Consider the following 21,553-nt stretch of genomic DNA (forward strand, 5'->3'; position numbering starts at 1 on the left):
CTCGTGACGCAGCAGTCTCACACAGTCTGGACCCACCTACCGCAGGCATCTGGCGCACCCCAAGGGTCTGAACCCAGTGAGCACCCCAACTCCCACCAGGCCCATAAAGCTTTCTCCTCTCCATAGGCAGAGGGATGTGAGGTCCCTGGCTCTGGGGCCACTGTAGCCTTCTGGCCCTTCTGCCGATGACCCGTTAATGATGACGCAGAAAAGGCTCTTCTGACCTTGTGGAGAGATGGCAAGAGGGCTGAGTTTCTGGGGGTGGGGGGACTGTGCTGCTGCTGTGCCAGCAGGGGCACCCTGCAGTGTGCCACACTCTCCAGCTTGTGCCAAGTCCCAGCCTCTTGCGCAGCCCAAGGACTGACTGGCTGAGCGCCCGCAGCTTGCTTGTGGCCTTTTGCTTCCTCCTCCAGGTGCTCACCAGTCAGGTGGGAGCCGTGGGAGGGACCCGGAGAGCTGCTGTCCACCTGCCTGAAGCCACAGCTCAGCAGGAAGGAAAGTTCTGCAACGGGACTGAGCCCCATGGCGGGGACAGAGGGCTGGGGCCTGCGAGGGTCACACCACCCAGCAGCTGCTGCCTGCACCTCTGCCAGGCCAGGCGGGGACAGAGGGCTGGGGCCTGCGAGGGTCACACCACCCAGCGGCTGCTTGCACCTCTGCCAGGCCAGGCCAGCCAGGGGTCTGGAGTCTGGGTGACTGCCCAGCCGACCCAGGACACACTGGCTCAGCTAGGCCCACGGGCTCCTAAGCCTCTGGTGGGAAGCCTTTCTCATGTTCTGGCAGAGAGCACGCATGTGTGTGGAGAGGCCAAGAGGGCTCCGGGCGGCGGCGTGGCCATCATTTCCCTTGGGCACAGTTGTCAGGCCTGTGTCGTTCAGCGAGTTACACCACAGGCTGTGGAGCCATTAAATCAATATATTCCTAACATCTGGATTTTTGAGGCTTTAGACTTATATATTTGAAAAAGGGACATATAGAGATTTTCCATCCTCTGCCTCCCCCCCTTCCCCTCCCCTAGATAGACACAGTGGCCAGGGCTGAGCCAGGTGAAGCCAGGGCCTTTCTCCAGGTCTCCCACGCGGCTGGCAGGGGCCAAACACTTGGGCCATCCCCTGCTGCTTTCCCAGGTGCGTTAGCAGGGAGCTGGAGCGGGAGTGGTGCAGCCAGACATGAGCTGGTGCCCCCATGGGATGCTGGCATAGTTATTTACTTCAGTATCTGTTGATTAAAGAGGCAGAAATCTATCCATCCATTACATTCATTTCCCAAACGCCCACAACAGCCAGGGCTGGCTGGCCCGACAGCGGAGAGGAGTGAAGTTATTTCAGGTAACTTCTTACTCCGGGACACACAGGGTCAGGGACACAGGTGCACTGAGCAGTGTCTATGGCAGTAACAGGAAGCTGGACTCAGGAGTCGGGCAGGACTCAGCAGGCACTGACGTGGGCCACAGGCGCCCTCGGGGTTCACCAGTGGCTGGCTTCCTTGGCCACGGCCCACAGAGCTTGTACTTCTCTGTTATTTGCCAGAAAAACTAGTCCCCGAGCGCAGCCACTCCATCAAGTCCAGCTTGTAAACTGGATGGTCGGGAGTGGGCTCCTCCAGCCACGGGCACCTCTGCTGGCCACCGTGTAGCCAGCACTGGGAATGACCACCATTGCTGCTTCCAGGGAAGTGGAATGACAGCAAACACAAGACCAGGGAGTGCACCCTCTGGTGGAACACAGCCCCTGGAGGAGCAGAGTTCCGGTGCTGGCCGAGGGCACCGCAGCCACCAGTTCCGGTGCTGCTGACATCAGGAGGGACACACCACGTTCCCTGAGAGCACCCTGAATTGGGTCCTTCCGTGGGCACACAATCAGATCTGCACCGGAAGTGGGGGCCTCAGGTGGACAGGCTGTCTTGGGGCAGCTGGCACTTGGTCCCTAAGTGTGATGTGACTGTAGGAGCAGGGAAGATGGCTTTGAGTGTCTCCTTAGAAACATGTGGACTTTGAGCATCTGCTTGTTGGAAATGCAATGCCCGTCCTCTGGCTCACTCCCCCAACACCCCCAGCAGCTGGGGCTGGGCAGGCGGGATTCAGTCTGGATCTCCCACCCGAACGGCAGAGGACCAGCCATCTGGATCCGCATCTGCTGCCCCCCGGGGGCTGCCTCAGCAGGAAACTGCCTCTGGGAACAGAACCTGGCACCAAGGCTTGCTCCAAGACCGTGACCTTTAATGGTTATTATTAAGATCTGTTTTTCATATTGGAAAGGCAGATTTTTGGATAGAAGGAGAAAGATCTCATATCCGCTGGTTCACTTGCCAAGGGTTAGAACTGAGCTGATCTGCAGCCAGGAGCTTCTTCCAGTTTGCCACGCGGGTGCAGGGTCCCAAGGCTTTGGGCCGTCCTCCACTGCTTTCCCACACCACAAGCAGGGAGCTGGATGGGAAGTGGAGCTGCCGGGATTACAACCAGCACCCATATGGGATTCCGGCACTTGAAGATGGAGGATTAGCTTGTTGAGCCACAGTGCCTCCGATGCTGCAGGGTTCTGGTCCGGCTGTCTACCGCCTACCAGAGCCTATTCCAGACACGACCTCAGGTTAAGCCCAGCGGCCCCTGCCTTCCCAAGTGCGGAAACAACAAGTAGCCAAAGACAAGGTCCTAATCCGGGACCTTGTGGGGGTGTCAGGACGCGGCTTTCACAGAGAGGGGCGAGCTCCCCCTGGTGGCCGACTGCTCGCAGCCCCGCCCCGCCGCACACGGGCCGCCTCCGGGGCGGGGCCTGGGATGGCCGGGGTTCCGGGAAAGGGGCGGGGCCTTACCCCGGCGATCAGGCGTCGCCGCGGCCACTTGCGCCGGGGTCCTAGCGGCAGCAGCTGCGGCCCAAAAATGGCGGCGCCCTGGTGGCGAGCCGTGCTGTGTGGAAGTCGGACATGGCGGGGCTTCAGCACGTCGGGTGAGGGGCCTGCGGACGCGAGCTCTGGGAGCCGGCCCGGCCCCTGCTCCCGCTGCCGACCTGACGCCCCGCTCTCCCTCCGCAGCCGCCCGCAGCCGCCGCGCCGCCCCCCTGGGGCCGATGCCCAACGAGGACCTGGACGTGAGCGATCTGGAGCGGCTGGAGAAGTACCGCAGCTTCGACCGCTACCGGCGCCGGGCCGAGCGGGAGGCGCGGGCCCCGCACTGGTGGCGGACCTACCGGGAGCACTTCCAGGAGGGGACAGGTGCGGGCGCCGAGCACTGAGCGACCTCAAGTCTTACCAGAATCGATTTATTCATTATGTGACAGAGTTGCAGACAGATCTTCCATCCCCTGGTTCACTTTCCAAATGGCTGCAACAAAACAGACCAAAGCCCGGAGCCAGGAACTCTGGGTCTCCCACGTGGGTGCAGGCGCCCAAGTATTCAAGCCTTCCCAGGCACGTTAGTATGAAGCTGGGTCAGAAGGGGAAGAGCCGGGACTCGAACCTGATACTCAGATGAGGGGTGCTTAAAGGAAGGTAGCAGCTTAAACCCCACTTGACGTTCCTGCAACGACACCCTGGTTTGTGCTGACAGCCAGCAATGATCAGGTGGCCGTCCCCCTCGGGCGCCCATCACCTCGATGAGGCAGCAGCTTTGGGTTCAGTGGCACCTGCTGACCAGCTGGTCCCCGCCGAGGCCTGGGCAGCCGGCAGCTCAGTGTGTTCTCTGACAGGGAGGACCGGGTGGTGGAACGGAGGCTTCACCTTCCCTTTCCACAGCAGAGCCTAAAGACGAGATTGACATTGGGCTGCCTCCGCCCAGGGTCAGCAGGGCCCACCAGCTGCTGGAGAGGAAGCAGGCCCTGCGGGAACTGCGGGCCAACCCAGAGCAGGAGCGGGCCGCCCGCCTCCGCACAGGTGAGGCCCTCAGAGGCTGGAGCTCCTGGGTGCCCCCCCACCGCCACTGCCCTGTATCCCAGCTGGCTTCCTTCCCCCGCAGCCAGCGTGCCCCTGGAGGCTGTGCGGGCCGAGTGGGAGCGGACCTGCGGCCCTCACCACAAGCAGCGCCTGGCCAGGTACTACGGCCTGTATCGGGATCTGTTCCACGGTGCCACCTTCGTGCCCCGAGTCGCCCTGCATGTGGTCTACGCCGTGGGTGAAGAGGATCTGTTGCCTGTGTACTGTGGCAACGAGGTGACCCCGACTGAGGTACCAGCATGCCCTGCCCTGCTCCCTTGCCCTGTGGGCCAAGGCTGCCCACCCAGCCTTCACTGGTGGGGCCTTTGGCCTCTGCCAAGTCCTGGTTGTGTCTGGAGCCCCCTGGGATGTCTGGTGGGTGTAACAGACACAGTCTCTCCCTGCCAGGCTGCCCAGCCCCCCCAGGTGACCTACGAGGCCGACGAGGGCTCCAGGTGGACACTGCTGCTCACCAACCTGGGTGGGTGTCCGAGGCGCCCCAGGCCTGCTGTCTGGGCGCCCCTCCCTGAGCCAGGGCCCTGGGTGTCGGGGGGGGGAGCGGCAGGGCCCCTGGTGAGTTGGTGTTTGTGCTGCAGATGGGCACCTGCTGGAGCCTAATGCCGAGTACGTGCACTGGCTGGTGTGAGTATCCAGTGGGGGCCAGTGAGCTATCCAGGATCCCCAATTTACCTCATGCCCCAGGTTGAAGCCTCTCACCTGCCTCCCCATCGTGTCAGGGGCTCTGTGGTCCTGGTGTGAGCTCGTACACAACCCCCAAAGCAGCTGCTCCACGCACACCCCTTTCCTCTCGGCTCACTCCTCAAATGCCTGCAGTGGCTGGGACTGGGCCAGGGCAAAGCCAGGAGCCCAGAACTGCCTCCAGGTGTCCATGTGGGTGGCAGAACCCCCAGGGCTCGGGTCATCCTCGGCTGTCTTCCCAGGCACGCTGGCAGGGAGCTGGAGCAGCAGCAAAACAGCCCTTACCACTCTGGGTGACCCGATGGGGCATGCTTGGGCCATGCTGGCATCGCAGCTTTGGGGAGCAGCTGTGTACCCGGGTTTTCACAGATGCTCTCCTCCCATAGAACTAACATTCCAGGCAACCGGCTGGCAGAAGGAGAGGAGTCCTGCCCCTACCTGCCCCCCTTCCCGGCCCGGGGTTCCGGCTTCCACCGCTACGCCTTCTTGCTCTTCAAGCAGGACAAACCCATCGACTTCTCCGAGGACACCCGCCCCACACCCTGGTAAAGCCCCACCTGGGCATGCTTGCTCCGCCCCCTCTCCCGACCTTGGCCTTGAGACCAGCAGGAGAGCAGTGTATGAGGCAGACCCTGAGGGGCTTCCTTGGGGGGGTCACTCAGCAGTGGGTTGGGTGGGGCTCCATGGCACCGACCCACTCACACTCCTCTCACAGCTACCGGCTGGCCGAGCGCACCTTCCGCACCTTTGATTTCTACAAGAGGCACCAGGACGCCATGACCCCTGCCGGCCTGGCCTTCTTCCAGTGCCGCTGGGATGCCTCTGTCACACACGTCTTCCACCAGCTCCTGGGTAAGGCTGGGGTTGAGGCGGCTGCGGGGGGCCTGCCCTAGGGGGAAGCTCTGTCCACACAGCTCCCATCCCCATGCTCCTCTCTCCTCTGGCAGAAATGCGGGAGCCCGTGTTTGAGTTCGTGTGGCCGCCCCCTTACCACCCAAAGCAGAAGCGCTTCCCGCACCGGCAGCCCCTGCGTTACCTGGACCGCTATAGGGACAGCACGGAGCCCAGCTACGGCATTTACTGAGGGACGGCGTCCGCTCCGGGCAGGGAGGAAGCGGGCACCCAGGGGCCGCGGCTGGAGTGGGAATAAAGATGGTTTCTCCCCCACCCCTGGTCTGCGCACCTGTTCCAGGCAAACCCTCCTGGAGCTGCCAGGGTCAGAAGGGGCTCTCAGCCTCCTGGCCCCAAGGGTGTTGGTCTCACCACCAGTGACTGAAAGGAGGATTCAAAGGAGGAAACAGGCAGTGGCCGTAGCTGCCCCCACAGCTCCCTGGGGGAGATTGACCAGCCCGAGTTTCAGGGTTCAGAGTGGTGGCAGGCCCTAGGCTATGGGGTGTGGCAGTGTGTCTCCTAGGCTTTGGGACACACCTCCCCAGAGGTACTGGCAGCCTCTTAGAAAGGCCTTAGCCCACACAGCACTGCCCAGGGAGGCCCAGGATCGCACAATGGGAGAGGCCCCAGTCACCCCAAAGATAGGCTCCAGGGCACCTCCCTCAGGAGGGACGCCCCCGAGGGAGGGGCTGGCCTGTGGGCTGCTGGACAGGGCAAGGCTCCCCAGTGCCCTTGTAAGGCGCCTTCAGCAGTACCGCCGCTGTTGCCTGCCGTCTCTTGGCGACCAGAAATTTCCATCTTGCTGTTTACATTAAATGAACCAAAATTAGGTGAGCCCAGAGAAGGGAGACACCCCAACTGGCAGTATCCTGAAGAACCTGCTCCAAGAGCAGCAGATCACCGCGGCCTGAGCCCCACTCCAGTTCCTGCCATGTGCCCTGCGCTCGAGGCCCAGGCACTGAGGGGTCCCCCGGGAGAGCCCCGGGCCCCAGCCTGCTCTGATTCTTAAAGGCAGGGCCTCTGGTCCGCCCAACGGGACCCCAGAGCCAGCTCGCCTCCCAACTGGGATTGCCAGAGGGTCAAGGTGGGGGGAGAACCGCGAACCCTGCGCAGGCCCGGTTGGCTTTCTAGGCGTGGTCCGGTTGGCTCGCGGTTCCTTTAAGAGACTCGGGCCTGGCCCAGCGGCCCAGGGACCTTCCCTGTGCCGGTTTCCGCCATGGCGGCTGAGCTGGAGGAAAAGCTAACCTGCTGCATCTGCCTGGCTCTCTACCACGACCCGGTGACGCTCTCCTGTGGCCACAACTTCTGCAGGCGCTGCATCCAGGGCTGGTGGCTCCACCAGGAGAAGCAATGCCCTGAATGCCAGGAGAAGCAATGCCCTGAATGCCGGGAGCCCTTCCCCGAGGGCGCCGAGCTGCGCCGCAACGTGACGCTGAGCGGCGTGCTGGAGCTGGTGCGCGCCACGGACCGCCAGGCCCCGGGGCCCCTCTCGGCCGACGAGTCCGGCGCGCGCTGTCCCCGCCACGGTTGGCCGCTCGAACTCTTCTGCCGCACCGAGGGCCGTGGTGTGTGCAGCGCGTGCACGGTGCACGAGTGTCGCAACCACGAGCGGGCGCTGCCGGACACCGAGCGCCGCGAGCGCGAGGTTGGCGGGCCCGGGGCGGGGCAGGGCCGGGCGGGGTCGTCCTGGGCGATGAGGGTTCCCAGCAGCAGGGGGTCCGCGCAGCAGCCACACCCCACCCGGCTGTGGCCAACCGCTGCGGATTCCTGGAAGCGCTCAATGAAGGTCCAACGAACAGCCAAAGGCAGGGTCCCCGGGTGGGAGAGGCGTCCTGGGGGAACGTTCAGGTGCGCCCCACTGAGGGGCCAGGAGGAAGGGCAAATGGGCTTACGGCTGCCTGGCGAGCTAGGGTAAGAGTGTTGATCTCAGTCCTGGGCTTGAGAGAGACCCTGGCACACCCTCAAGGGTTTGGGGTGGGCAGAGGCTGACAGCCCTGTGCAGAGGCCCTTGGGGGCCAGCAGGGGTCAGGTCAAGGTGGGCAGCTCCAGAGAATGGATTGGGGAATCCCCTGCAACCTTGGGAGCAGGGCAGCCAGGTGGTGGGTTGAGCTTTGTGAACACAGGGAGGCAGGTGGCTTCAGAAGTGGAAAGGGATGTGTGCACATGGCACAGCACACAGGTGAGAGTGCAGGGCACGGGGTGGGGGGTGCTGTATTGAGGAGCAGGTGGCCAGGGCTACGGTGTACTGCTAAGCATGAGTGAATGGAGAGTTTGGTATATGGGGGAGATTGGGGACACGGGGGAGGGGACAGTCAGGGAAAGGGCTAAGAGCAGGGGAGGGAGAGGCCCAGGAAAGAAAGCAAGGACAGGAGTGCTCTGCCAGGGATCCCAGGCTGAGCCAGCAGGACATGGGCGGGAGTGTGGGAGGCATGGTGGCCAGGAGCCTGCGAATCACAGCAAGGAGGACAAGATGTGGCCAGCAGCTCGCCAGGATGACAGAGGCTCAATAAGAGGACAGGATGGCCAATGGAGAAGCCGGTGTCCTTAAGGAGTGCGGTGTTGGCCACAGGCATGGGGCTACATACCTGAGCCTGGGCAGATGGCAAGGAGGAAGGGGGTGCATTGGTGTGGGGGTTGGGGGTGGAGGTTGGAACTGGTGATGGTGTCCTAGCTGCTGGATCACACGGGTGAGAGGCTGCGGGGGTAAAGGGAGAGGAACCCTATTGATGCCGGGGGAAGAGATGTGTTGCTGCCTTTCGCAGGTGCAGCAGCCTGAACACCATGCAGTGGGGACCAGTAAGTGGCAGCAGGTGGCCCACCCGGCCCCGCTTTGCTGGAGATGAGAAGTGACGGGGGCTCTGTGAGCCGTGGAGCCAGGAGGATTACGATTGGATTTGCAAGGGAACAGGGGGACACAACCATGTGGCTCCCCTCCCCTCTCACACCCCCAGCACCACAACAGGTTTTAGCTTTGGTGTGGCTGCCTGCAGTTAATGGGAGAGGAGGCTGCAGCCCAGGACTTCTATGTCACCAGCACCATCCTGCCCCAGGATGGTGGGAGGGACTCCAAGAATCCTTCCTGGTTCTCCCGGGCTAACAGTCCAGTGCTCTGCATGCTGGCCCCTTGGTGGGCTGGGTCTGGGGTGGCAGGAGGGGGTGCTCAGACCTGCAGGCACTTGCTAGCTGACGCCAACTCTCTTGTCCCCCGGGCCGACACCACAGGCTCAGCTGAGAGCCAGGCTGGAGGTGATGGAGCAGCAGGCTGCCAAGGCTGAGTCCCAACTACAGGAGCTGCAGCGGTATAGTGGCCAGATCAAGGTACAAGGTCCACCTGTGCCTCCTCCCCGTCCAGGGGACCCTGAGCAGCAGGTGGGGAGGGAGGGACCAGGCTGTAAGCTCGATACTGAGGGAAGTTACCAGTTCCTACCCCAGCTGCCATGAGTAGCCCTGGTCCCAGCTCCACCGAGACTCCTCCTGTGCCTGCACAGCGCTCGGCCTGCACCATGTCCTCTGTGGTCTCCAACAAGTTCAGCCGCCTGCTGCAGGCCCTGAAGATGCAGCAGGCCCTGACCCTGCAGGGCATCCGGGCAGCTGAGACGCGGGCTCTGGCTCAGGCCCAGGGTGAGGAGCAGCGGCTGCAGAACCAGCTGGATGCCCTGGCTCGGGACAGCCGCAGCATCCAGGATCTCCTGGGGGAGGGAGACAACCAGGCCTTCCTGCAGGTAGCAGATGTCATCGTAGGGGTGGGAGGCAGGGGACTGGCTTGTGTGTTCCCTGGCTTGACTGCAGCTGTCACTCACCGGCATTAAGGCATCCCAGCAGCTCCCGGAGCCCCCACCGCCTCCTGGGCCGTTGACCCTTCCTCAGTGGGACGAAGACCAGCAGCTGGATGCCCTGCAGGCATCACTGCACCCACTGTGTGACCTCCTCCTGCCAGCCAAGGCCACCGACCTGGGCCCTGTGGGTGAGGCTGAGCCCAGAACCCCCCCCCCCCCCGCCACAGGGCCTTTCCCTAGCCTCCCCACTCACTCCCGTAACACTGCTTTGCCCCCTAGATGCTACGGATGCCCTGGTACCAGTCCCAAGCACGGGGTGCCCACTGAGGAGGAAACTCTGGCAGAGTAAGGATGCCCAGTGCCTGTGTGCATGTGTGTGTGTGTGTGTGTACAGTGTGTGGCTGTGTACACATGTATGTGCACCTGTGCCTACCTATGTGAGTGTGGAGTGCACCTGCCAGGGCCTTCCTGGCCCCCACCCTACACCTGGTCTCAGGATGTGCACACGTGTGGGTCTGCCCCAAGGCAAAAGCAGCCAGCGTGGTCAGAAAATACAGACCCTGGTCACGTGGACTTGGGGCCTGACACCATGGAGCCACTATCATACCAAGCTAACTCACTTCTCCGGGAGGTGGGCCTGCTGAATCCCCCGTCGGAGACTTGGCAGCCATCTAGCAGGAGAAGACACCCCTGCCCACATGGGACTCTTTCCCCAACAGATTACCGCAATCTGACCTTCGACCCCAACAGTGCCAACCGCTACTTACACCTGTCCCACCAGGACCAGCGGGTGAAGCACCGCCGCCAGCCCCGGGACACAGCAGGGCAAGGCAGCTTTGAGCTGTGGCAGGTGCAGTGTGTCCAGAGCTTCCGGAACGGGCACCACTACTGGGAGGTGCATGCCTCTGACCACTCGGTGACCCTGGGCGTCGCCTACCCAGAGCTGGAGCGGCTTAAACAGGGGCCCCAGACAGACAACATCGGGCGTGGAGCCTCATCCTGGGGGCTCTGTGTGCAGGAGGACAACATCCAGGCCTGGCATGATGGCAAGGCCTGTCGCCTCCCTGGAACAAGCGCGCGGCTCCTGGGCATGGATTTGAACCTGGCCTCGGGCAGCCTCACGTTCTATAGTCTGCAGCCTGAGACGCGGCCCCTGTACACCTTCCACGCCCTCTTCACGCAGCCTGTCTATCCTGTCTTCTGGCTCATTGAGGGCAGGACACTAACCCTGTGCCAACGGCCTGGAGCTGAGCCCTCTCCAGAGCCCAGCTGAGGAGCTGGTGGAGCTGTCAAGGGTTGGGAGCCTGTGTGTCCCAAGCTGCCCACACCTGGTCTGCGACCTAGACACACATCTGTGGCAGGGCCAGCTGTTGGCCTCAGTGTTGACTCAGAACCCCCAAACTGGACTTCTTCCTGTCTCCTTGAAGAGGACAAGAACAAGCGGGAGGCGAAGCGCACCACCCAGCACAGCCCAGGCTCCCCGTGCAGTGTGTACACCTGAGCCCTGCTGGGGTTCCTGCCTGCTGCCCAAGGCCACATGGGCCAAAGGGCAGGTCGACTTCAGGCCATTCCCAGAGAAAATAAACTGTAATTACTCGCTCCCTGTCTTATTTTCTTTCATTTTGTACCATTTTGGTGTATATAAACCCTCCATTTTTATTTTGTACATCTTGATAATTGCATTTTTTAAAAAGATTTATTTCTTTTTATTGGAGAATAAAAGGAAAAGAGAAAGACCTTCCACCTGCTGGCACACTCCCCAAATTTCCGCAATTGCTGGAGCTGAGCTGATCCAAAGCCAGGAGCCAGGAGCTTCTTCCAGGTTTACCACACACAGGTGCAGGGTCCCAAGGATTTGGGCCATCCTCCACTGCTTTCCCAGGCCACAATGGGAAGTGGAGCAGCTGGGACACAAATGGGCACCTGTATGGAATCCTGGCATGTGCACAGTGAGGATTTAGCCACTGAGCCATCATGCCAGCCCTGGTAATTGCATTCTTTTATTTGAAAGGCAGAGTTTCAGAGGGAAAGAAAGAGATGGGGCTGCAATGGCCAGAGCTGGCTGCAGCAAACTAGGACCCCAAACAAGGGGCCCAAATACTTGGGCCATCTGCTTTCCCAGGCCGCTACTAGGGCGCTGGACAGAAGTGGAATAACTAGGACTCAAACCCACAGCCATAAGGGATGTGGTCATTTAGGGAGTGAACCAATTACCTTCCTGTCTGTCTCCCTCTGTGAAACTCTGCTTTTTAAATAAATATTTTTTAACAAAGAGGTCCACTCCTTGATATGGACAGAGGTATGCGCATATCAGCTTTTGTAATTTTAGATAACAGCTTATTTGTTCGAAAGGCAGAGTGTCAGTGACAAAAGACAGATCTCCTGTTGCCTGGCCTGCAACATCCCTGGCTGGGCCCAGCCACAGCCTGGAGCCAGGAGCTCCAGCACAGTTTCCTGCAGTGTGGCAGAGATTCCAGTACTCAAGCTCGCCTCTGCTCCCGTCCTGGAGCTGTCACAGGAAGCTTGATGGGATGTGGAACAGGCAGGACTGAAACAGTACTGATGTGGGGATGTGGTGTCCCAGGAGTCAGCCTAACCCCTGCCCCCAGCACTAGCCCCTCTATTGTAATTTGGAACTCCATCTGGATCCCCCCGTGGGACAGGGGCCAAGCACTTGGGCCATCCTCTGCTGCTTCCCCACATGCATTAGCAGGGAGCTGGTTGGGAAGTGGAGCACCTGGGACTCAAGCCAATGCCCGTATGGGACACTGGTGTCGCAGGTGGTGGCTTAACCACACCTCAGGCCTTATGGCTGATGTTTTAAGGAGGTTCCTGTAGGATGGGGCTTCTGAAGGAGGTGCAGAAATCGATCCCTTAAGATTCCATGAAGTTCAGGCCCAGTGCGGTAGCCTAGTGGCTAAAGTCCTCACCTTGAGCACACCAGGATCCCATATGGGCGCCGGTTCTAATCCCTGCAGCCCCACTCCCATCCAGCTCCCTGCCTGTGACCTGGGAAAGCAGTCGAGGACGGCCCAAAGCCTTGGGACCCTGCACCCATGTGGGAGACCTGGAAGAGGCTCCTGGCTTTTGACTTTGGATTGGCTCAGCCCCAGCCGTTGCAGTCACTTGGGGAGTGAATCATTGGACGGAAGATCTTCCTCTCTGTCTCTCCTCCTCTTTGTATATCTGCCTTTCCAATAAAAATATATAAATCTTTCAAAAAAAAAAAAAAGATTACATGAAGTCCAACCCACGTTCACCAGCCACCTGGGTCTCACCTGGGTCTGCTAGCACCCCTGCTGTCCCTCCCAGGGCAGTGCATGTTCCAGACGCTAAGACGCCGCCTGCAAAGGAGGCCTCTGCCCAGACGCTGGGCAGAGTGAGAGGCATGGGCGAAGCTCCCTGACCTCCCACCCCAGCAGAATCAAGCAGAACTGTGGTCCCTGTGAAAACCAGCAGTCCAGCTTCCAAACCACAGGATGCGGCAGGGTGACACCAAAGCCTCCCCGGCCATTCCTGGATCCTGGCATATGAGGGACAGTCATGATCAAGCGTTTTTTGTAGAAATGCACGGATGGAACCCATTATCCGCCTTCCTGCCAAACTGGGCCCGCCCAGGCCGCCTCCTCTGCTACTCTGTCCAGGAGATCCATTCCCACCCCTGCTTTCTGCAAGCCACAGAGCCCAGCTCCAGTGCCACTTCCCCAAGAACCCTAGGGGTCCCCCAGATGCATCTGTTACATCTCCCTTTGGCAAGGATGGAGGTCCAGCAGTGCAAATGTCTGTGTTGGGCACTCCAGGGTCCCTTTCTGCTGTGGAACACAGCGAGAAGCTGGTGGCCTGTGTTCTGGACAGAGCCCTGCCCTAAACCTGATCTTGCCCAAGCAGGCACCTTCACCTTGCACTTCCAGCCTCCGACACTGGGGAACACATATATGTGTTACCATAAGCCGGCGAGGTCCTGGTGGTCTGTCGTGGCAGCTTGAGCTGAGACCAGCTTGTAGCGCCCTGGGCAGCCTCCTCCTTTCCTCTTTGTCACTCAAGTTTCTCCTCCACCCCTATCCACCTGCTGCCATCATCAGCAACGTTTGGATGACCGCTGACCGGGGAAAGGGGAGTGGAGGGGCTGAGCGGAGGAATGCGGTGTTTGCCTAGGGAGCTGGGCTCTGCCCAGGTGGAGGCAGAAGGCAGAAGCAGGCCTTGTCCAGAGCAGTCCTGCCCCCAGGGGACACAGGCAGCATGCAGGGACAGTCACAGCTGTGAGGACAATCAGGAAAGCTGCACACAGATGAAGCTCGGATCGCACAGCGTCAGGCAGGAGTTGTGTGGCGTGTGAACTGTGTCTCACTAAAACCTTTTTTTTTTTTAATAACTGCAGAAAACAAAAAACAAAACCAGGCCTGCATGATTTTTTTGAACTGAAAAGAAAAGAAAAAAGAACAGGGTTGGGCTGGGTTGGGGAGCCAGCAGGGAGAGGGAGAGGCGGGCACCCGGGCCTGGCCACAGGCTGGACTAGTGGTTAGAATGGCTGTAGCAGAATGTGCTCAAACTGGGGAACAACCAGAGTCTAGAACCTGGACAGGGGAAAAGGTAGAGACACGGTGACCACGCGTGGGGTGGGCACCCTCTCCAAGCCTTTCCTGATATGTGCATCGGTACAGGTTAAGCTGCATTCCTCCCCTGTTCAAGTTCTGAACCCCAATACCCCGGGCCATGACTACAGTTGGAAATAACGTCCTTGCAGGTGACAGCAAGTCAGATGAGGCCTGAGTGGAATAGGATGGCCAAGAGGAAGCCTGGACACACGCCACAGAGAGGGGTGGGCATGGGACAGCAGAGGTAGGTGGTTAGGGTGCTGGGTCTGCAAGCCGAGGGACCCTGCCGGCTACCAGCAGGTGCCAAGAGGCAGGCGTGGCCCAGAACTTCCTACAGAGCTCTGAAGGAACCATCCTTGCCTACCCCTTGACCTTGGACTCCAGGTCCCCTGCACTGTGAGAGATGTGTCTGATGCTTTAAGCCACTCAGTTGGTGACACTTTGTTGGCGTTCCTCCTCCTACTCAGACAGGCACTCATTTCTGGAGGGAGAGGGCCGTTAGTCCTCCAACAGGGCAGGTTCTGCTGTGAGCGGATTGGGTACCTGCCTCCTGCCAGACTCCTCTGCTCACAGCTCCTTACCCAGTGACTCACTCATCTCCAGGAGGCAAAGGCATTGCCTCTCCGAGCTTTCTGCCTCTCCTGGCCGCCCCCAGCTGCGGCCCCCAAGCCTCACCCAGAGGTGGCCTTGACCCTCTCCCGCTCTAGACATCCCCCAACATTTTCCATGGCCTGGCCCTAGCTCAGGAATCCCCCAGGGATAAGAGACACCCAAAACAGGGTTGCTGTCCCTAGGAGTTCACAGTGCAGGGGGAGGAGATGGGGGAGGTTGGCCCTCCCACACCAAGTGGAGGCAGGCATATAGCAGATGAGAGAGAGCCAGTTCCTCCCCAAGGTCACAGCCAAAGTCAGCTAACAAGGCCCAGGGTTAGGGGATGCTGCAGGAGAGGCACCTGCTGGCTGACTCCTTTGATCTAGCTTCCTGGAAGCCGTGTGTGATGCCAGCAGGCAGGGCCACTGGGGGTGTCACCTGGCAGGCCTTAGTCAGAGTTGCGGGTTCTGCCCTCCTCCCGGGAAGGGCGTGGGCAGCTCTGCCCAGCCGCGATCACATGCAGACGATCTCGGGGCTCTTGTTAGGACAATGACCGTTCTTACTACACATCCTGTCCATTAGGTAGCCAAGATCTCTCTCCTGTCTTTTTTCCTCGTCAGATGTCGGGGAGGTGGACCACAGCGCCTCAGAGTTCATGCTCTCAGCATGACATCAGCACTGATGCTTACGGTGGGTCGCCCGGATGGCTGCAAGAGCTTGACAGATTTCTCGATCAGAAAAAAATAATAAATGGGGATGGGGAAAGAAAGAAAGGGAAGGGAAAAAAGAAAAGAAAACGGAAGGGAAGGGAGGGGAAGGAAACAGTGCGAGCTCCCTTAGAAAAGTTGCTCCATACAGTGCTGGCGCCGTGACTCCACAGGTTAATCCTCTGTCCTGCAGTACCAGTATCCCACATGCGCCCGAGTTCTAGCTCTGGCTGCTCTACTTCCGATCCAGCTCCCTGCGCATGGCCTAGGAAAGAAACAAAGGATGACTCAACTCCTGCCCCCACATGGGAGACCTGGAAGAAACTCCTAGATCCTAACTTTAGAACAGCTCAGGGCCCAGCGCAGTGGCCTAGTGGCTAAAAGTCCTTGCCATGAACACACCGCAGTCCCATATGGATGCAGGTTCTAATCCCGGCGACCCCGCTTCCCATTCAGCTCCCTGCTTGTGACCTGGAAAAGCAGTCCAGGACAGCCCAAAGCCTTTAGATGCTGCACCTGCGTGGGAGACCCAGAAGAGGCTCCTGGCTCCTGGCTTCGGATTGGTGCATTACTGGCCACTGTGGTCCCTTGGGGAGTGAATCATCGAATGGAAGAGCTTCCTCCATCTTTCCTCCTCTCTATCTATTTGACTTTCCAGTAAATATTACATAAATCTTTTTAAAAAGTTGCATTTCCAATAAAAAGAAATAAATATTCCAATAAAAATAAAATAAATCTTAAAGAAGAAAAAAGTCAAGTCGTTGCACAGGCCAGGGGCAGCGAGCAGAATCCGTGCTACTTCAGAGCTTCCGCAAACAGGGTTTGAGCTTCTTCTAATTTCTCTCACTTATGTGTCCAGTTATCTGTTAATGTCAGATGGACATTTCTGAACTTCCCACTATGGTGGTATAAGTTGCAGGGAACTGCACTGTTTGATGGGCAAAGTCCCACTCTTCTTCTTCTTCTTAAGACTTATTCATTGTTATTGCAACATCAGATACACAGAGAGGAGGAGAAATAGAGGAAGATCCTCTGCCCCAACGGCTGGAGCTGTGCCAATCCAAAGTCAAAAGCCAGGAGCCTCTTCTTAGTCTCCCATGCGGGTGCAGGGTCCCAAGGCTTTGGGCCGTCCTCGACTGCTTTCCCAGGCCACAAGCAGGGAGCTGGATGGGAAGTGGGGCTTCCGGATTAGAACTGGCGCCCATATGGGATTCTGGTGTGCTCAAGGCAAGGCTAGGCGAGCCGCTAGGCCACTGTGCTGAGCCCAAGTCCCACTCTTCTTAACAAACGCCTCCAGGTGGGAACCCTTCCCTCCCCGGTCCAGCCCAGGGAGCATCACATGTGTCAGAGAGTCCACTGACCGGAACAGAATTCCTTCAACTGGGGACTTGGAGGAACAGGTCAATTTCCTATTTCGCATCTAGAAAAGTCCCAGTTCCCCACGAGGGAGGCGGGAGGGTAACAGCCGTCAAGGGGCACCAACAGTAGGCGTCAGCGTTAATTTTCCTTTGCTGTCAGCAACCTCGCTAACCGTGTTTATGGTGCCAGGGCAGGGTTGGCCAAGGTGACCACGCCTGAGGCTGCTGGCCCTGCCGTCCCTCCAGGGCCCCTCACCCTGGCCAGGGGCGGATGGCAGGAGGACTCTGTCCGCCCTTTGCGCCCACCTCGGCTCTGCTTTTTTCTGCCTTCGCTCCTTCCCTTCGCACCGCACAGAAGCGGAGGACCCAGGCATGGAGAACGTCTCTGAATACCTAGCATCCAGGCTGGGACCCGCGTGGCCGCGCTCGGGCGGGCGGCGCTGGGAAAGGGCGGGTGGAGCCAGGGGGCTGGACCTTTGGCCTGAGTCCCAGGGGGCGGCGCCGCGACGCGAGCTGTTCGGGTCCCTCCCAGGCGGGAGCAGAACAGGCGGCGCCCGAACGGCCAGAGCCATGGACGGCAGCGGACCCTTCAGCTGCCCCATCTGCCTGGAGCCGCTCCGGGAGCCGGTGACACTGCCTTGCGGCCACAACTTCTGCCTCGCCTGCCTGGGCGCGCTCTGGCCGCACCGCGGCGCGGGAGGCACCGGCGGCCCGGGAGGCGCGGCCCGCTGCCCGCTCTGCCAGGAGCCCTTCCCCGACGGCCTGCAGCTCCGAAAGAATCACACGCTGTCCGAACTGCTGCAGCTCCGCCAGGGCTCGGGCCCTGGGCCAGGGCCCGGGCCCGGCCCCGGGACGGCCTCGGCGCCGGCCCCGATCCCTAGCCCAGAGCCTTCTGTGCCCAGCGCGCCTCCCAGCGCCCCGGAGCCATCGGCCCCCAGTGCGCCCGAGCCCTGGCCCGAAGGCGAAGAGCCTGTGCGTTGCGATGCGTGCCCCGAGGGCGCGGCCCTACCCGCTGCGCTCTCCTGCCTCTCGTGCCTCGCCTCCTTCTGCCCCGCGCACCTGGGCCCGCACGAGCGCAGCCCGGCGCTCCGCGGCCACCGCCTTGTGCCCCCGCTGCGGCGGCTGGAGGAGAGCCTGTGCCCGCGCCACCTGCGGCCGCTGGAGCGCTACTGCCGCGTGGAGCGCGTGTGCCTGTGCGAGGCCTGCGCCGCCCAGGAGCACCGCGGCCACGAACTCGTGTCGCTGGAGCAGGAGCGCGAGCTCCAGGAGGTGGGCGCGGGCACCTTGGGCGGGCGGGTAGGCAGGTGGGCCTTGGCCCTCTCACCCTCAGCGGTTGTGTCTTGATCTTCTCCCTTAACCTAAGAGTCCGTATCATCCGCGTACGGGGATTGAGATCGGGAGTGGGACGCGAGGGGATGGCCAAAGACCTGAAGCCCACCAGATCAGGGTCCATGGGAGGGAACCGGGTTGGTCCCCGAGGCTTAGGGTAGCATGCGCTGCTGATGCGCCCAGTCAAGGCGCTCTCACACCGGTTGAATTCAGTTTTCCTCGGGGTTAAGGAGCAGCCACTTCGGGTGGATGTGGCTGGTGACTGGAGTGCTGCGGTGGACTCAGGGCACACAGACCCCTCTGTCCAGCCGCTGACCGCCCGAGTGAGGCTGGTGGGAGGGGTGGCAGGGGTTCGGTGTGCACAGCGCCCAGCGTCGCACGCCCCCAGTTTCCTTTGGCCTCCAGCCCAGTCTTGGCGCCTCTAGCTTTGGGATTTTCCGCCTCTCCTGCCTGGAGCAGTGACTCACAGGCCCCGGGGATTTGCCCGGAATCCCCTGTTTGAAGGCCTGTGTTGGGGACCTAGGATCTTAGGGGACTGTTAATCCCACACGGTACTGGCACCACCCCCCTCTCTGCAATGCTTTCTCACTGTCACTCTGTCTCACACTTTCACCCTGTGTGTTTTCTTGCCTGGAAGAAATTGACAGTGTCCAGGCCCTTGGTGGCCTTGTCCCTGCCAGCTCCTAGGGGCTGTGTGTGTGTGTGAAGGGGGCAGATAGCATCGCCCACCTGTTCTCCCCAGGCCTAGGCGGGTGGCACCACTGGCGTATGGAGGGACCTGAAGGCCACTGCTGGTCCACCTGTGCACAGATACAACTCTGCTAGTCCCTGCTTCTCCTCTACCCAGACATGTGCTCCCCTGGCCCCACCCTGTGCAGGGCTGCGGCCTCGGGCAGCCCCTGCACTCACAGGGCCCTGTCATCCACAGGCTGAGCAGCCCAAAGTCCTGAGTGCGGTGGAGGAACGCATGGATGAGCTGGGCGCCAGCATTGCACAGTCCCGGCGCACTGTGGCCCTCATCAAGGTCAGAACCCCAACCCCAGCCCTGCTCTGCACCACCCTGTGATAAGCTCCCAGCCCCATCAGCTTGCAGCATGGGGTCCAGCACTGCAGTCCAGCCCGGCTCGGGGTGCTGCTCCTGTCCCCACTAAGCACTCCCAGCGCAAGTTTGGGTTCCACCCTGGGGCATGGCAGGGGGACAGTGGGTCAGGCATCAATGCCCACCATTGCCTGTTGCAGAGTGCAGCCGTGGCAGAGCGGGAGAGGGTAAGCCAGCTGTTTGCAGAGGCCATGGCTGCCCTGCAAGGCTTCCAGACCCACGTACTGGCCTTCATCGAGGAGGGAGAGGCCACCATGCTGGGCCGCTCCCAGGGGGACCTGCGGCGACAGGAGGAACAGCGCAGTCGCCTGAGCCGAGCCCGCCACAACCTCGGCCAGGTCCCTGAAGCTGACTCAGTCAGCTTCCTACAGGTGAGGGCGCCTTGCCGGTTACGGAGGAGGTGACCTGGCAGGGGGCAGCAGGTGCCTGGTCTGCCGGGTCAGGAGGGGCTGTGGCCAGCAGAGCCTTACTCAGCCCTCGTCACAAACAGGAGCTGCTGACTCTCAAGCTAGCTCTGGAAGAGGGGTGTGGCCCGGGGCCTGGGCTCCCCACGGAACTCAGCTTCACTAAGTCCTCCCAAGCTGTCCGCGCCGTGAGGGACATGCTGGTGGCAGCCTGTACCGGCCAGTGGGGGCAGCTGCAGGGGCTGGGCATTGACGAAGATGGGCTGCAGAAGCTGGGCTCTGAAGGTGAGTGTCCTCCTCATGTGTGACTCATGTTCCCCCGGGCTCCCCCAGGCCTGGAGGGATGGGAGGAGGGAGGCTGGCTGCCTGGCACAGGGCATGCCTCAAGTCCTGGCAGTGACTACAGCCACCACCCTACAGTGACCCATCAGCCCTTCTGGCCAAAGCCCATGGGGCGGAAGGCCCTGTCCTTGCTTCCCCCTACCCACCTGCAGTTGGGGAGGTGCGGGAACTGAGGCCCAAGGAACAAGTGGGGCAAACTGGGGCACCACCACATGCTGGCTGGGAGCACCAGGACAAGGCGGGAGGGCATTGCAGCCACAGGATGTGGGCGAGGGAAGCTGGGCACACTTCGGCCAGAGCCCAGCGCTGGGCAGGCTAGGAAGTGAGCCCCTGCCGTGTCTGCTTCCGTAGCCGATGCTGAATCCCAGGATCCTGACAGCACCAACCTCCTGGAAAGTGAAGCCCCCAGGGACTACTTCCTCAAGTGTAAGTGGAACCCTGAGCCCCTCCTCAGAGGCAAGTGCTGGCAGGGCCCCCAGCACCCAAGGGTCTGTACCTCCCTTCCTAGTGCAAGGAGTAAACAGGCCAGCTCACAGGGTATGGGGCAGGGTGGGGAGTCTAGCAGGATGATGAGTTAAACAGGTGGAAAAGGAGGAGAGAGGCCAGAGATGGGGCCATCTGCCCTCCCCTTGCGCTGAGCTCCGTGTCTCTCCCTGCCGCGCACCAGTCGCCTACATCGTGGACCTGGACAGTGACACAGCCGACAAGTTCTTGCAGCTGTTTGGGACCAAAGGCGTCAAGAGGGTGCTGTGCCCCATCAATTACCCGGAGTCGCCAACCCGTTTCACCCACTGCGAGCAGGTGCTAGGTGAAGGCGCCTTGGACCGGGGCACCTACTACTGGGAGGTGGAGATCATTGAGGGCTGGGTCAGCGTTGGGGTCATGGCTGAAGGCTTCTCCCCGCAAGAGCCCTACGACCGGGGCCGCCTGGGCCGCAACGCCCACTCGTGCTGCTTGCAGTGGAACGGGCGCAGCTTCTCCGTGTGGTTCCACGGGCTGGAGGCACCCCTGCCCCACCCCTTCTCGCCCACCGTGGGCGTCTGCCTGGAGTATGCCGACCGTGCCCTGGCCTTCTACGCGGTGCGGGATGGCAAGGTGAGCCTGCTGCGGAGGCTCAAGGCCTCACGGCCCCGCCGCAGCGGTGCCCTGGCCTCGCCCTCCGACGCCTTCCAGAGTCGCCTGGACAGCCACTTTGCCAGCCTCTTCAGCCACAGGCTCAAGCCTGCCTTCTTCCTGGAGAGCGTGGATGCTCACCTGCAGATCGGGCCCCTTAAGAAATCGTGCATTTCCGTGCTCAAGAGGAGGTGATGCAGGTGGTGGCACGGCCACCACCCTCCCCTTCCCCAGCTTCCTCGCTGCTGGAGAACCCCACCTTTCACACACCTGGCCTTGTGGCACAGAGGGAGGAAGACCCCTGGACACAGGACCCACAGGCAGGGTAGGGAGGGGGCTACAGCCAGGCCACATTGCAGCTCCTGCAGTGCCCCCCCGCCCAGGTTTCTAGGACAATGCCTGGTATACAGCAGGTACTCAATAAAGATTCAGCGAATGAGGAACTCCTTTCCAGCAAGAATCCCCCAGGTCTCCTCTCTGCTCAGGAGCCAGTCTGAGGGACCAGGAGGGGAGGGAAACTGCTGCTGAGGTGGGTGCTCACCTTGGGGACACACACACACACACACACACACACACACACACACACACACACGGTCTGCTTCTGAGCCCCAGGGGGGCTACTCCTGGCCCGGGGTCCTGGGGCCACAGCCCAGCTCCAGTCTTGCCTTTTGCTGTTTGTGCTCAGGAGTCAGACACCAGACAAGGGCTTCTGGACATGCGTAAGGGAGCTTCAGACTTGGAGC

At 60.9% G+C, this 21,553-nt stretch overlaps 3 protein-coding genes across 5 annotated transcripts; all 3 read left to right on the forward strand.

Annotated features, from left to right (window-relative positions):
• The first annotated feature begins 2,806 nt into the window (after positions 1 to 2,806).
• Positions 2,807 to 5,772, forward strand: MRPL38 (mitochondrial ribosomal protein L38). 2 transcript variants are annotated; one of them, XM_058675982.1, is made up of 9 exons: positions 2,807 to 2,945; positions 3,031 to 3,210; positions 3,730 to 3,867; positions 3,950 to 4,158; positions 4,315 to 4,387; positions 4,503 to 4,548; positions 4,992 to 5,150; positions 5,321 to 5,457; positions 5,553 to 5,772. In XM_058675982.1, the coding sequence occupies exons 1-9, from the start codon at positions 2,879 to 2,881 to the stop codon at positions 5,687 to 5,689; spliced, it is 1,146 nt and encodes a 381-aa protein (XP_058531965.1). In that variant the 5' UTR covers positions 2,807 to 2,878; the 3' UTR covers positions 5,690 to 5,772. The 2 variants fall into 2 exon arrangements, with proteins under 2 accessions (XP_058531965.1, XP_004592955.2); XM_004592898.2 differs by having other exon boundaries at positions 3,733 to 3,867.
• Positions 5,773 to 6,693: 921 nt separating this feature from the next.
• TRIM65 (tripartite motif containing 65) lies at positions 6,694 to 10,711 on the forward strand. Its single transcript, XM_004593049.2, has 6 exons — positions 6,694 to 7,141; positions 8,719 to 8,814; positions 8,985 to 9,218; positions 9,307 to 9,460; positions 9,552 to 9,617; positions 9,992 to 10,711. Exons 1-6 carry the CDS (start codon positions 6,713 to 6,715, stop codon positions 10,543 to 10,545), a joined length of 1,533 nt encoding a protein of 510 aa, XP_004593106.2. The 5' UTR covers positions 6,694 to 6,712; the 3' UTR covers positions 10,546 to 10,711.
• A 5,788-nt stretch (positions 10,712 to 16,499) lies between these two features.
• TRIM47 (tripartite motif containing 47) lies at positions 16,500 to 21,249 on the forward strand. 2 transcript variants are annotated; one of them, XM_058675473.1, is made up of 7 exons: positions 16,500 to 16,893; positions 17,056 to 17,792; positions 18,781 to 18,876; positions 19,092 to 19,322; positions 19,442 to 19,640; positions 20,049 to 20,123; positions 20,365 to 21,249. In XM_058675473.1, the coding sequence occupies exons 2-7, from the start codon at positions 17,094 to 17,096 to the stop codon at positions 21,003 to 21,005; spliced, it is 1,941 nt and encodes a 646-aa protein (XP_058531456.1). In that variant the 5' UTR covers positions 16,500 to 16,893; positions 17,056 to 17,093; the 3' UTR covers positions 21,006 to 21,249. The 2 variants fall into 2 exon arrangements, with proteins under 2 accessions (XP_058531456.1, XP_004592956.2); XM_004592899.3 differs by lacking the exon at positions 16,500 to 16,893 and having other exon boundaries at positions 16,968 to 17,792.
• Positions 21,250 to 21,553: the final 304 nt, after the last annotated feature.

The sequence above is a fragment of the Ochotona princeps genome, chromosome 17 (genome assembly GCF_030435755.1).
Source record: "Ochotona princeps isolate mOchPri1 chromosome 17, mOchPri1.hap1, whole genome shotgun sequence".
NCBI classification, from domain to species: Eukaryota; Metazoa; Chordata; class Mammalia; order Lagomorpha; family Ochotonidae; genus Ochotona; species Ochotona princeps.

Bases quoted from the DNA above. Each gene is read 5' to 3' on its own strand.
- MRPL38 (XM_058675982.1), top strand. From the start codon at position 2,879: ATGGCGGCGCCCTGGTGGCGAGCCGTGCTGTGTGGAAGTCGGACATGG. The intron at 2,946-3,030 runs GTGAGGGGCCTG...CTCCCTCCGCAG, and splicing joins GCGGGGCTTCAGCACGTCGG to CCGCCCGCAGCCGCCGCGCC. The intron at 4,549-4,991 runs GTGAGTATCCAG...CTCCTCCCATAG, and splicing joins GAGTACGTGCACTGGCTGGT to AACTAACATTCCAGGCAACC.
- TRIM65 (XM_004593049.2), top strand. From the start codon at position 6,713: ATGGCGGCTGAGCTGGAGGAAAAGCTAACCTGCTGCATCTGCCTGGCT. The intron at 9,461-9,551 runs GTGAGGCTGAGC...TTTGCCCCCTAG, and splicing joins CACCGACCTGGGCCCTGTGG to ATGCTACGGATGCCCTGGTA. The intron at 9,618-9,991 runs GTAAGGATGCCC...TTTCCCCAACAG, and splicing joins GAGGAGGAAACTCTGGCAGA to ATTACCGCAATCTGACCTTC.
- TRIM47 (XM_058675473.1), top strand. From the start codon at position 17,094: ATGGACGGCAGCGGACCCTTCAGCTGCCCCATCTGCCTGGAGCCGCTC. The intron at 17,793-18,780 runs GTGGGCGCGGGC...TGTCATCCACAG, and splicing joins AGGAGCGCGAGCTCCAGGAG to GCTGAGCAGCCCAAAGTCCT. The intron at 19,323-19,441 runs GTGAGGGCGCCT...CGTCACAAACAG, and splicing joins ACTCAGTCAGCTTCCTACAG to GAGCTGCTGACTCTCAAGCT.